The sequence below is a fragment of the Ipomoea triloba genome, chromosome 14 (genome assembly GCF_003576645.1).
Source record: "Ipomoea triloba cultivar NCNSP0323 chromosome 14, ASM357664v1".
Taxonomy (NCBI): Eukaryota; Viridiplantae; Streptophyta; class Magnoliopsida; order Solanales; family Convolvulaceae; genus Ipomoea; species Ipomoea triloba.
In genome coordinates this window covers 23,482,529-23,496,418 of record NC_044929.1, presented here as the reverse complement: position 1 = coordinate 23,496,418, position 13,890 = coordinate 23,482,529, and the positions used below count along the sequence as shown (strand labels likewise).

Below are 13,890 nucleotides of genomic sequence, written 5' to 3'. Positions count from 1 at the left end.
TCCCCCCCCCCCCCCCCCCAATGCTGCTGCTTGAAATTATGTATGCACACTTTACACGGACATAATATATTTTTCTACCTCTGTTGTTTAAAGTGATTAAATACTTTTGTTGTTGTTCTTGTTGTTGTTGTTGTTGTTGTTGTTATTATTATTATTATTATTATTATTATTTATATGTGAGATTAGTAGTTCCTTGATACCTTTTTCATGTGACCCTATATTGTGTAACTGGTGTTTCTTATTAACCCAACCCATTATCATATCCTTGGATTTTGCTTCTATGTTTATATCAGCTTGCCTTATTACAATAAGATGTTTACCATATTGGACTTTTCTGTTAATAGGTATTCTCACATTGGAAAGGACCACTTGGTAAAACTGCTCAAACAACTGATACTAAGTTCACCTCCTCCATTACATCATATTGGGAGAAATACTCCTAGTGCTGCTGATGTACCAACTCTTCTTGGAACTGGGCCATTTTCCCTTTTATCTTGTATGTGATGTTTTTGCACTTTAATTCAATTTACTTAGTTGAAGAAACCAATACCTCTGCTGTTTATTGATTTTCCTTTTATCTCTTGTCTTTGTTTGGTCAAACTGATTTTTGGGGACATTTTTACAGACTTGTCATTGCTCCCTGTCTTTTTCTGTAATCCTGATTTAATAATACATGAAAAAGAAAAGTGCTGACTAGCATAACACATACTTAGCATATCTTGCCACTTCTTACATCTATACATATAAAAAGTTGGTAATATATGATGCAGGTGATAAAAATATTGTAAACAAGCAAGTAAAACATCCTCCATCATACCTTCGTTGGCCGCACATGCATGCTGATCAGGTGCATGGTCTAGGCTTGAGAGAAATTGGAGGTGGTTTTGCAAAACATCACCGTGCTCCATCTATGCGTTTTGCAAGTTATGCTATTGCTAAGCCATCTACTATGGTGCAAAAGATGCAAAATATCAAAAAATTAAGAGGACACAGGGATGCTGTATATTGTGGTATGACTTCAAAATCTGTTGGATTTTACTGCTTTGTTCCTGTACCATTCAGGCAGTGGCATTCATCTTTTATGGCAACTTTTACAGTACTAAAAATTATGGTTTGATATTTTGATGCTGATCTTATTAACTGCCGGAATTCCTCTGCACTTCATTTTTCCCTCTATTTTGAAGCTATATTTGATCGATCGGGTAGATATGTGATTACTGGATCAGATGATCGTCTGGTCAAGATTTGGTCAATGGAAACTGCATTTTGCCTGGCTAGCTGCCGTGGACATGAAGTAGGTTAAAAATAGTAGTATTCTATGAATGAAATGCTCAATTTAATTTTTCCTGTATTAGATTTGCTTCCTTATGTGTGATTTCTTCCCCTTCTTTTGTGCTTTGTTTTCTCTTCCTGCTAAAAGGGTGACATCACTGATTTAGCTGTTAGTTCAAACAATGCTCTAGTGGCATCATCATCAAATGATTACACGATACGTGTTGTAAGAATCTTCTCCCACTCAATAGATAGATTCTCTTTCTTTATATGTAAATAGTTTATGTCTCCCTTCATTTTCTATGATCTTCAAAGTTTTAGAACTGAACTAATTCCAGTTGTAATCCAATCCCTAAACTGAGTGGTATTTCACTTTTATTATCCAACTATCAATTTGGACAAAAGTAATCCCCCAAGAACATTAGAATGGTGAAACATTTTTGTCTAATCTTTAAGCATCAGAGACTATTGCTGGACTGAAATTGGACAATAATAATTCCCGAACTATTAAAAACTTGATAAATCCAGTTCTCTGTTAGGTTTAATAACGGACCGTAACAAAGGACCTTTTCTATCCACTTCTCTGTAGGTGGGGGATTATTTGTAAAAATTGATAGTAGGGTACTGAGAGGGAATACCACCATAGTTTGAGGATTAAAATCAGATTTAGTTCCGTTCTTTATTATAGAAAGTAGGGATCTGCCTAATTCAATACCACACGTTGCGTATTAATCTTAAAAAGAAATATAATGGTTCAGCTCTCTTTATTTTAATAGTAAATTATGTAACCTTCTATATTCCAGTGGCGCTTGCCAGATGGGTTGCCTATTTCAGTTTTGCGTGGACACACAGGAGGTGTTACTGCCATTGCATTCAGTCCCCGGCCAAGCTCTGTTTATCAGCTTTTATCGTGAGCTAATTTGCTATTGTATTTATCATTTTTTTTTGTCTTTTGATGGATATGAAACATTTTGCTTCTTCCCCAGCCTATCTTTGGCATTTATAGCTAAAAGTGAGCATCTCTTTTGCAAGGCCTGGTCCTAATTCTAACATATGAAACAGCTACCTCTAATGGCTAGTAAGAATTTTTGTGGAGAACCTTAATGGCACCTGTTGATGATTGTGAATTCATCCCATGTGTAGGTCATCTGATGATGGAACTTGTCGGGTTTGGGATGCAAGGTACTCCCAGTGTACTCCCCGTGTTTACGTGCCAAGGCCAACAAATGTTTTCTCTGGTCAGATGAGTTGGGTTTATTGTTGAATCAAATTTTTCAATGGATGCAGACTTGTTTATATCAAATCTCATTTTATTGCAGGGATGATTGGTGTTTCCCGTTCAACCAACATTTCTTCCTCAAGTAACTCTTTGGTGCTCCATCAGATATTATGTTGTGCATACAATGCTAGTGGAACTGTATTTGTCACTGGGAGCTCTGATAGGCATGCAAGGGTATGGGGTGTGTGTGTGTGTTATTTATGAATTACATTATTGTTATGCTCTATGTGCTTAACTGTGAAGAACAAACCTACTAGTTCCTATTCTAGAAAAATCCTTGCTATGAGCATAGTCAAAACCAACCTTTACAAACATATGTTATTGATTGTGTCTGCATAAGTTGTGCATGATTGGATGCCTTCATTCGTCTTAGACTGTTTTCCTTTTAGTTATCCTTGTCACATAAAAAAGAATATAATCATTTTAAAGAGAAATCCAAACAATGATCTATGCACAGGTATGGAGTGCTCCTAAGCCCAATGTGGATGAGCCAGATCAACCAAGCCATGAGATAGACATTTTATCTGGACATGAGCAGGATGTAAATTATGTGCAGTTTAGGTTGGTATAATCACTTTCTTCTCATGAATTAGAAGCTCATTATCTCACATGTCTTTTCATTGTGTAGTGGCTGTGCAGTGGCTTCTCGATCTTCAACTCCTGATTCTCTTGTGGAGGACAACATTCCAAAATTTAGAAATTCTTGGTCTGTGGACACCTTTATGGATTTGCATAATACAATTGTTATTTACTTATTTATAGTGCATAACTAATTAGACTAACCTGCTTTTCTTGCTTATACTTTACTTATGCTTCGTAAATTTGAATGCTTTAGGTTTAGCCATGACAATATAGTTACTTGCTCTCGAGATGGCAGTGCAATTATATGGATTCCTAAATCACGCAAGTCCCCTGTAAGTTATTCCTGGCACTTCTCAATTTCTATAGAAATTATATTGGGATAGTTGGATTTGTAGAGGATAAATCTGAAACAATAAATGCGTATTCTTACTATCAGTTTGAACGTTTAGTTGTGGTGAAACGTATATTTCAATATGGTATTAGAGTAGGCAAAAGGATCCTTGGTTCAAACTTCAAATATCACATGCTATCCATCATTAAAATATTTCCACATGTTTGGCATGTCAAAATATTCTACTCAGATGCGATGGGGCATGTTGAGCATAAATATAAAATAATAAATGCATATCTTCACTAATGGCTCAAACTTTTAGTTGAGGTGGAATACATGTTTTGATAACATTCTTCTCTTGCTAAATATGGTAGATTTAAAGCAACTTATATACTTATATCTGACATGCAATGACTGCTTTTCCATTCCCCAGCATCTCCTCTAACAATACCCTTACCCATTAGGTAAAGGCAGGACGTTGGGCAAAGGCTTATCATCTTAAAGTTCCTCCCCCTCCGATGCCACCACAACCTCCTCGAGGAGGGCCACGGCAAAGATTGCTTCCAACTCCTCGTGGTGTCAATATGATAGTTTGGAGCCTAGATAATCGTTTTGTTCTTGCTGCTATAATGGGTACTTTACATTTGATACAGTTCAAATGCTGCTAGTTATATATGGCATATGCTCGTATTTTCTCTTCATTCCTTGCAGTATGCTTGTGGAGATAGAATTGTCCATGACTGCATGTCATGGTGCTCTGGATACTATTTTTCTGAGCAGTATGCTTGGATATGTTTGCTATGATGTATTGTTTGAATTGATTACTAATTTATAGCTATTGAGTATTGACCTTTAATGTTGAGTGTTAAAACTTTACAAGTTTGCCAGTTTTGTAGCCTTTACCAGTTATAAATAAAGTGTTTTTTGGTAATATTTTGAAAAATCTGAATGGGGGACTATATTGGTGATTAGTGTTTCTGGTTGAAAAGGTGAAACCATGTTTCTAATCTCCTCTGGAGCTACCTGCGTAGCATTCAACTATGAGATACATGTTGCTTCCTCTATATTTATATGCTTACTAATTTATATTGACATCTAATTTTACAAGTTTGCCAGTTTTGTAACCTTTACCAGTTATAAATGAAGTGTTTTTTTGGTAATATTGAAAAATCTGAAAGGTGGACTACATTTGTAATTAGTGTTTATGGCCGAAAAGATGAAACTATGTAATCTCTTCTGGAGCTACATACATAGCTTCTAATGATGGGATATATTTTCTTGCTTCCTCTATATTTATGTGGAATTAAATTTGGTTGTTTTCTACTTCAGTAAAGCTTCTGGTGGTTCTTTTCTAGGTTAAACTCCCTTTCTAGATTTTTTTTTTTTTTTTTTTGAAGGACCCTTTCTAGATTTAAAAATGCTGGTTTTTTGAAATTTACTGCACAATAATTCCCATCTCCAATTTGTATCAAATTGTATGGTCAGATTTCCTTCTTGTTCTTTCCATAGATTTGACCCTTCTTTAGATGGTATATAATTACAATCTCCCACAATTTAATTTTAGTTGTTTATAACTAATTTCATTATAATCTTGATATCTTTTCATCAAACCGGATATTTTTTAACATCTGATAAAATATAAAAGATTATAGATCTGCAACTAGTTTAGGTACTATTTAAATTCTCTTGAACTCTATCTGCCAATAGAAACTTGGTCACATAAGATGCGCTATATGGAGTATGCAGTAATTGTTTAAGATTATAACATTTTGGTGTTTGAAAGTTTAAATTTTGACGAAGTGTGTCTGCAGATTGCAGAATTTGTGTTTGGAATGCTAGTGATGGTAGCTTGGTGCATTCCCTGACTGGTCACACTCAATCTGTAAGTGTTGAATTTCACAAATCTTTTTTTTTTTTTTTTTTTTTCAAAATGACTCTTTAGAACATTTGACTTGGCTTCAAAGCCAGTTTCAGCTGATATTTAGCTTCCCCTTAAAGCATAGAGATTTTACTACTATGTCATCTGCTTAATGGCCTTCTTGCCCCTTGCTTACTTGTTCATGGTTTTTTCCTTTGCATTGGAGTTGATCTTTGCAATGCTATTATTCTTTGTGCCAGTTTATTGGGCACAATTTAACAAAAGTGCTTTCAGTTCACTTACAACTCGTACTGCTAAAATATTCCACTCATACCCATACTTTTGCATTCCATGCATGCACTGTTTTTTTAATGCTGAAAGGCATTTATGAATTGTGCATTAAATATCCTTAAGAGGCCATATATTTTGGGACACCCCAAAAAGGAACTGTGGGGATAAAATGGGATGCATGGAGTACTATAGTTTTACTTATTATGTTGTCTGTGAATTGTGATTATTGATTTATATTGTTTCCTAAAACCTGAATGTCTCATGGATGCTTTGGCTGAGTTTCTAAAAATGAACATCCAACTATGATCTACATGTGTTTGTGATTCTTGGGGATAGTATAACTGGTATAAAAGAAAAACTTAGTTCCTCTAAGGATACCCTATTGTTAGAATCATCTGTTGTTCATCTCTTTGACTTCTCACTGTAGAGACTTACTGTTTCAGTTGTGTTTTTGGTAGACTTATGTCTTGGATGTTCATCCTTTCAACCCCAGAATTGCAATGAGTGCTGGTTATGACGGGAAAACAATTCTGTGGGATGTGAGTTTCTGGTTCTTTTATTGGTATTTTCATATTACAATTCACTCTTTTCCTTTTACAAAACCTTTGTTGCCCTTTTAGATATGGGAGGGTACTCCTATTCGAACATATGAGATTGGACGCTTTAAGCTGGTTGATGGAAAGTTTTCACAGTAAGTAATTCATACACAATATGTTGTAATTCCCATGTTTGAAAAGATTTAAATGTTTTCCCTTTGTGAAATACACTTGAGATACACCAGATGGGATAATGTACTGGTACTTGTATAGTTAGTTTTCAGCAATGGATATATTTCATACCCATTCAGTTTCTACATCCTCTTGAATTTAATTGCGAAGTTATCTTATTATGCCATAACTTTGAGCGCTACAAGATGTTCTTTTTCGTTTGCGATAGGGATGGAACGTCAATTGTCCTTTCGGACGATGTTGGGCAAATATACCTGCTAAACACAGGCCAAGGCGAATCCCAGAAGGATGCCAAATATGATCAGGTGTATATGTGGTAGCATAATTGTTTATATATGTTTTGAGGTTTGAACAAGCATCTAATGGTCAATATTTTATTTTTTGAGTTCAACAGTTCTTCCTTGGGGATTATCGCCCCCTTATTCAGGATGTTCATCACAATGTTATTGATCAGGTAACTGCCTTTGCTATTTGATTTTTTTTTCTCTTTACTGTGTCATCAGTAAATACTGTGCAAGTAGACTTTTTATCCCCCAAACTTTGGAGGGATTGCATTTCAAACATGGAGGATTTGGGTGGGACAGTTTGTATTAGTTTTTGGACTAGGAGAACTTGAGATGAGGATGAATGAGGAAATATTTGAGTTATAGGATGTTAATTCCAAGCCTGTCCAACAGCCATCAAGTAGAGGACAACTCCTTAGTCTCAGCTGGCTACTATGTTACATTGTCTTATCTCCTAGTCTATTGAATATTTGAAATACGTCCTGCAGGAAACAGAACTGGCTCCATACCGACGGAATATGCAGGATCCCCTTTGTGATTCAAGTATAAAATGGATCCTTTATCTATAAGATTCTCTTTATAACAGTGTAACCATAATAGTTAATAAACTCTATGTAATTGTCAATTTTAGGTATGCTTCCATATCCAGAACCATATCAGAGTATGTACCAACGACGTCGGTTTGGTGCTCTGGGCATTGAGTGGCGTCCTCCTTCCATAAAATGTGCTGTTGGGACTGATGTTGGTTTGGGCCAAGAATACCAAATGTTGCCTTTGGCAGATTTGGACGTGGTGGCTGAACCTATGCCTGAGTTTTTGGATGCTATGAACTGGGAACCAGAAATTGATGTCATAAATGATGACACTGATTCAGAATACAATGTGAATGAGGATTTTTCCAGTGAAGAAAAGGGACATTTAAGTGACAGCTCTTGTAATGATCCAGACTGTAGTGAAGATGAGAAGATTAGACAAAGTCAGAATCGCAGATCCAAAAGGAAAAAATCTGTTTCAGAAGTAAGTATTAACATTATAAAGACACATCGTCACCTTATCTAACTTAACTTGGTTGTGAAATCTTTTCATTGCTTTTCAGGTTGAGTTAATGACCTCTTCAGGGAGGCGTAAAAGGAAGAGAATAATGGACAGGGATGTGAGTTCATCAAAAAGTAGAAGAACTGGAAAATCAAGAACTGGCCGAAAAACTGCTTCTAAGAAGAATTCTGCAAAACCAAAAACATTGAGACCTCACCGAGTTGCCACACGTAATGCAAATAATGTTTTCCTTCATTCTGATTTTTCTACAGGCGATGAAGATGATGCTAGCTCAGAAGACGATCCATCAGAGAGTGATTCAGAAAAATGGTCATATGCTCAAAGTGAAGAATCTGATGGTGTGTTACAGAATGGCCGTATGAAGCCTTTGACAGGTGAAGAAGCATCTGCTTTAGATGAGCCTCCCACTAGCACCCAACCTCAGATAAATGTTGAAAACAAGAGGGGATTAGTCTTGAAATTCTCTATTCGTGATGCTAAGAAGTCCTTACCTTCGAAAGTCTCCAACACACAATTTGAGAACCAGACCTGTTCAGCCTCTTCTTCCTTGAGAGTTGGTGAAGAAACTATCGAAGATAATCAAATTAAACAGAAGTCCCGCCACGATCCAGGATCAGCTTCCACAAATGCAATTGGTTTGGATTCATCTGAAAACAATAAAAGAGGTGAATATACTGAGGTTGAAGACCTGAAAATATCACCCAAGGGTATGAAGATGTCTGAGGGTTACCAGGACACTGCAGGTGGGTGTGGAGAGGTCAAAGCAAGCACTTCCAAGCAAATCCTGTTAAGTGATCTGACCCTTGCCGATTCATTCATTGGTTCTAATGAGAGTTCTATGAACAACAATAGATCTGGTGTTGATATAAAAGAGCATACAAGTCTTGAGAATGGATATGGAAAACTATCTACTGATTTTGGAATTCAACATCAGGGTCATATGTTGCCAGGGGAGCAATTTAAGCAAAGAACCAGTGGTTGCCATTTGCAACAACCAACAGGCAATGGAGCTTATAATAATACCTCTGACAACGTTTCTCCTCAAGTCAATGCAGAGAAACCTAAACTGAAGCCAACCAAACTAAAAATTAAGTCAAGGAAGATTTCTGGGGAGTTGAGAGCTCCATCAGAGAGTACATTTACTAGACCTGTGGGTGTTTCTTGTGAGGATGATTCAAGATCCTGCATGGAGAGGAGTAGAGTGTTATCACTCTCTGAAACTGGTAATGGCACCAATGAGTCAGATTGCTTGGAGCATGTAAATTTAGAGATGGAAAATACCATTAATGGAAGCGAATCTAGTAGAAAATTATCCAATGATGGCGTAGTTTGTGAAAATACTCCAAAGGACAGTAACCATTGTAGACACACGTCAATGGACTATCCTGATGCTGCAACGGATGCAGCACGCAGAAAAAGGTCCTTAAGATTGAAGGCAACTTCAAGGGACACTAATCATGTGAACCTTTCCAAGAGAACAGTTGATTTTTTCCCATCAGCAGGAGTTTCAAATTCTGGGGCCAACGGGAATAAGTCTTCTAGAAGCAAGGGAGAAGTTTCTTACAATGATGAAAAAGTTTGTCTGAATAGCTTCACTGATGTACCGAGGAAGTCAGATTGGTTGTTGTTGTCAAAGCAGGAAGAGGGATATCGCTACATACCTCAGCTAGGTGATGAAGTAGCATACTTGAGACAGGTACGTGAATTTGTGTTGGATAATCATAAACCTAACTGTGTACTATTTGGTGCTTTTCGTTCCTGTTAATTTTGTATTAATGTTCATATATATATATATAATTTAGTCATTTTCTGTGACCATTAGGGCCATCAAGAATATTTAGAGTCCAGTGGATCATCAGGGCGAGGTCCTTGGGAAAAGCATGGGGCGAGAATCGGAGCTGTGGAAATTTGTTTGGTCGAAGAGCTTACTTATGCAACAGTCCCTGGTTCCGGAGAGAGTTGTTGTAAAATCACGCTTAAGTTCATTGATGCTTCTTCGGACGTGTCTGAGCAGAAATTTAAACTTACAGTGCCAGAACTAAATGACTTCCCAGACTTTATCGTTGAGAAATCACGATATGATGCAGCAATGAAGAGGTGTTGGGCATGCAAAGAAGAGTGTCAAGTCTGGTGGAGGGATGAGAGTGAGGAATGTGGCGGTAAGTGGTGGGATGGTAGGATAATATCTGTGAAGGACAAGTCAAGTGAGTTCCCAGGAAGTCCATGGGAAAGGTATGTTGTTCAGTATGATGGTGACCAACCAGATACCCATCTTCACTGCCCCTGGGAACTGCAAGATCCATTTAGCCCTTGGGAGCATCCTCATATTCATCCTGAAAGCAACAAAAGGATGCTGGGTGCACTAAATAAATTGCTGCAGCATGCAAGCACTAAACAGGTCATTTTTTCCTTCTCCTTTGCTGCTAACTACATGTAATAGTTGCATGATTTTATATATACATCAAAACTGAATTTCCTTGGATGTTACAGGATCATTATGGGGTTGTGCAATTGATAAACGTTGCTAGGAAAGTGGATTTTATGAACAGGTATACATACATCTAGCATTTTGATGAATGTAAGGTCAATATGAATAATATTGATTTTTATTATTTTGTTTGCCCGGGGAAGATAGAGAATATAAATTTGGTTGAATTATAGTGGCCGGGGTACTTAATTGGAAGGAAGGATATGTGCATTATAATTAAATACGATGATGATGATTTCAGGTTTCCTGTTCCATTATCCCCGGACATAATCCACTCAAGGTTGGAAAATAAGTATTATAGAAGTGTGGAGGGTCTGAAGCATGATGTGACAGTGATGCTGGGGAATGCTAAGGATTATTTTGGGAAAAATACAGCAGTGGCAGTAAAGATGAAGCGGCTGTCAGATTGGTTTTCTAAAATCTTATCAAAACTGTGAATGAGCTGATGAGGGTACTCCATTCTTATATTAATTATTATTATATAATTAATTCATACAAACAAACTAGGCTCAATCCATTATTATTAGTTTAGCCATGTCAGCTTGCTTCATTGCGGGCGGAAACCCTAAGTTTTGATGGTTAAGTTGGATCTCATGCATTCATGCATAAAGAAAGTTAAGTACTTTTAGATTGGATTAATTTTTACTTGCTTTAATTGGACCATTTATATTATATTATTATTATTATTCATAACAACTAGCTTGTACAATTTTCAATTGCTGTTTAATTTATTCTTTCCGGAGACATGATTTAAGTTTAGTTAAGTCAGCCGAAGGGAGACATGTCTGTAAAACTAATAAAAGACATACAGCTAGAAATTAGAGATCGATTGAATTTCTTCAATTCTTCTCCTTCTTCTTAATTATATATTATTTGGGCATTGCATCCAAGTGGAAGTGGTGAGTAGGTGTTAGAAGGTTGGGTGGCTGGAGGGGCTTCTCCAAGTAGTAATCCATTATATTCCAGCCTCAGTGATCTTGATAGAGTATCTCCTCCTTTCCGGGTAGTATGTGCAGTGAGAGCTAGCGATAGAGCTGTTAATGAACCATACATAATCTTTGGCGATCAAATTTGGCCGCCTCTCTAGAGTGGTTGCCTTCTTCGACCAGACATGGAAAAATAGTTTTATCTTTTAAATAAAAGTGACATAATTCAAATCTGTGTCTAAACGAGTGCCAACTCAACATTAACCTGTTGATTACTTATTAATAAGCCTAATTACACTTTTTTCAAAGACTTGAACAAAATATTTTAAAGTTTGAAGACTTAATTGCATTATTTGATATAATTCAAGAGCTTATATGAGTTTTATCCAATTTATATATTAAGCATAAGAATGCTAAGTAGAATACTGCCCTACAAAAGTTCTTAAGCGTTATTAGTTTTAGTTTGAGTAGTTTTAGTTTGAGGGGACAATGAGAGCAGTGTAACATTGGAACCCAACAAAAATCAATGTACAGTAAATACGGAGAATGACGGCCAAAAATGATTTAATTGATTTTCCTGAATTGGGTATAGGTAGAGATGGAAATAGCTGCATGCTTGACTGCGCCAACATTTCCATTTTTAAATAATGGGAATATTATATTCCTTTTTTTTAGGTTTGATTATTAATGTACATATATTTTGTAGGAGAATCTCCACTTTTGTAAGGTAGCTGACCAACTAGGATAGCACATGGTTTGTGTGTATGTGACAAGTGCGACCAAACATCCCCACTGGCTTAATATAATGCTGTGGTGTTAAGCTAGCTTAGGGCATTTGCTTTTCCTTAAAACCTCTCATTCATCCATCCCTTAATCATGATTATGTGATTTCCTAACATGCAGGGATTCATATATATATGGATAACTAACTCCAGTTGTTGGTCATCCATCTCCAACCACCTTTAAAAACACAAAAAAACAACCTAAACTAAACCCCTCCATATCATATAATAATAGTTGTTTGGTTTGGTAGTTGATTTTATTTTATTAATTACTTCAGACTAAACTCATAAAAATAATATAAAAAGTATTTGATAATTACGTTAAAGTCATATCAAATTTTTAAAAAATAACTGAATATTCAAAACATACTCAGATATGTTTATTGTTATTATAATATAAAATAATAATTACAATATGATGATGAATGAAAAAAAGATTAACTATTAGATAACAAATGAATAACACACCTTGAATATTGAATGGGGATGGAGGAGCAATAAACATTGTGCTCCAGTATATAATTAAAGCTACATACAAATGAAACAGTCATATATCCACTAAAATTCACTTCTTCTTATCGACAGCGTGCAAAACCATCGCTAACTGTCTTCAGAATCCTGTAGATGAAAAAATCCAACTTCAATCCAAAACATTTTTTTAATATATATATTTCTCGTTAAAATTAAGATTAAAAAAAAAATAAAAAATTCATTTACTAACCAAGTACGAGTGTTGGTGTTCGTGGTGGATACTGTTCTGGATTAGGGTGAGTATCCGGACAAGCACATACATTGGCAGGAATATACCGCTGGCCTTTAAAATCAAAAGCTGGATGTGTGCCATTTATATATTTTTATATAGTTAGTAATTTTCTATTTTAAATTAGAATGTCACATTAAGAAATGTATAATATATAAATACTAACCGTGGAGAGTGAAAAGGGATAATCTTTTGCTCCTTCACCCACCAACTCGTACACATGTCTTACCAGAAGCAAGAATGTGAACTGCAATAATGCGCAATAAATGGAAGAAAAAAATTATTTATTTTCCTGTTTTCTAAAATAAATAATTAGGTCAAACAAATGATATATCCCATGCTGAAAGATGATTTCATTATATGGTATGGCTGGCAATTAAGTGGGAGCATGACTTGGATTGCCAGCGTCATTTATGATATAATTAGTTCTAATCAATCAATTAATTAATTAATGCGCATAGTAATGTTGAAAACTGCCCACGAACTTTCATGTATGCCTAGTTGCCATGTGAAAATCCCTGATTTATTTATTTATTTATTTTTGTTTTGTGAATATGTATACAAAACAACAAAAATATTACCGTGTCGCGATCAAATAAATGAAAATTTAAGCTTACAATGAGGGCCATTGATCTACAGCAAGAGGCAGTCCTGGTGCGATGTGCATCTGATGAGCACTGTGAATAATTTGTGGTTTCCACATTTTGGTGCTCTTCTCCATTTTCTTCATCCGCATCTATCATTGGAATCTCCATTCTCCCCCTTTAACCAATATAATTCAATTCAAAAATATAAATTAAAGAGATAGACAATAATTTATAGGCGGCTAATGGTCCAAATTAAATAATTGGAGAATATGGAAGCTAGCTAATATGGTTTTATAAATCATACCTAATTGTCCCAGTTGTTGTTGCATCAACCAAGTGGACCATTTTAGGCGGTGGAGCCGTATAGCCAGGCTCATACTTCTATAACGTTAAAAACATCCTCGTCAATAAAACATATATCCACTTCTACAAACTCTCATACGCTAATTAATTTTATATATATATATATATATATATATATATATATATATATATATTAATTTGGCTGTGCTCAAATATAATAATAACTTATCTTAGCTCATTACTACATCCGTGAATGCAAAAATTAATATAAAATAACACATATAATTAACCATATGATGTTAGTAAAAAAGTTATCTGCATATAAATAGAAATTAAAAAAAAAAAAAAAAAAAAAAAAAAAAA

At 35.5% G+C, this 13,890-nt stretch overlaps 2 protein-coding genes across 2 annotated transcripts in view; one reads left to right on the top strand and one right to left on the bottom strand.

Annotated features, from left to right (window-relative positions):
- The window catches only part of LOC116005239 (PH-interacting protein), a 13,841-nt gene extending 2,976 nt beyond the window's left edge, over positions 1-10,865 (top strand). Inside the window, exons 3-24 of the mRNA XM_031245504.1 lie at positions 345-496; positions 771-1,010; positions 1,185-1,294; positions 1,421-1,498; positions 2,076-2,182; positions 2,416-2,510; positions 2,592-2,725; positions 3,009-3,112; positions 3,180-3,257; positions 3,387-3,465; positions 3,929-4,097; positions 5,276-5,346; positions 6,072-6,152; positions 6,234-6,304; positions 6,550-6,646; positions 6,736-6,795; positions 7,114-7,168; positions 7,257-7,642; positions 7,722-9,377; positions 9,504-10,079; positions 10,172-10,230; positions 10,411-10,865. Of these exons, the coding sequence (XP_031101364.1) occupies positions 345-496; positions 771-1,010; positions 1,185-1,294; positions 1,421-1,498; positions 2,076-2,182; positions 2,416-2,510; positions 2,592-2,725; positions 3,009-3,112; positions 3,180-3,257; positions 3,387-3,465; positions 3,929-4,097; positions 5,276-5,346; positions 6,072-6,152; positions 6,234-6,304; positions 6,550-6,646; positions 6,736-6,795; positions 7,114-7,168; positions 7,257-7,642; positions 7,722-9,377; positions 9,504-10,079; positions 10,172-10,230; positions 10,411-10,606 (4,654 nt within the window). The 3' untranslated portion in view covers positions 10,607-10,865. The remainder of the gene's footprint in view (positions 1-344; positions 497-770; positions 1,011-1,184; positions 1,295-1,420; positions 1,499-2,075; positions 2,183-2,415; positions 2,511-2,591; positions 2,726-3,008; positions 3,113-3,179; positions 3,258-3,386; positions 3,466-3,928; positions 4,098-5,275; positions 5,347-6,071; positions 6,153-6,233; positions 6,305-6,549; positions 6,647-6,735; positions 6,796-7,113; positions 7,169-7,256; positions 7,643-7,721; positions 9,378-9,503; positions 10,080-10,171; positions 10,231-10,410) is intronic.
- A 1,368-nt stretch (positions 10,866-12,233) lies between these two features.
- Positions 12,234-13,890, bottom strand: part of LOC116005318 — an 8,916-nt gene continuing 7,259 nt past the window's right edge. Inside the window, exons 3-7 of the mRNA XM_031245587.1 lie at positions 13,529-13,605; positions 13,255-13,399; positions 12,804-12,884; positions 12,599-12,706; positions 12,234-12,495 (exon numbers count right to left, since the gene is read on the bottom strand). Of these exons, the coding sequence (XP_031101447.1) occupies positions 12,478-12,495; positions 12,599-12,706; positions 12,804-12,884; positions 13,255-13,399; positions 13,529-13,605 (429 nt within the window). The 3' untranslated portion in view covers positions 12,234-12,477. The remainder of the gene's footprint in view (positions 12,496-12,598; positions 12,707-12,803; positions 12,885-13,254; positions 13,400-13,528; positions 13,606-13,890) is intronic.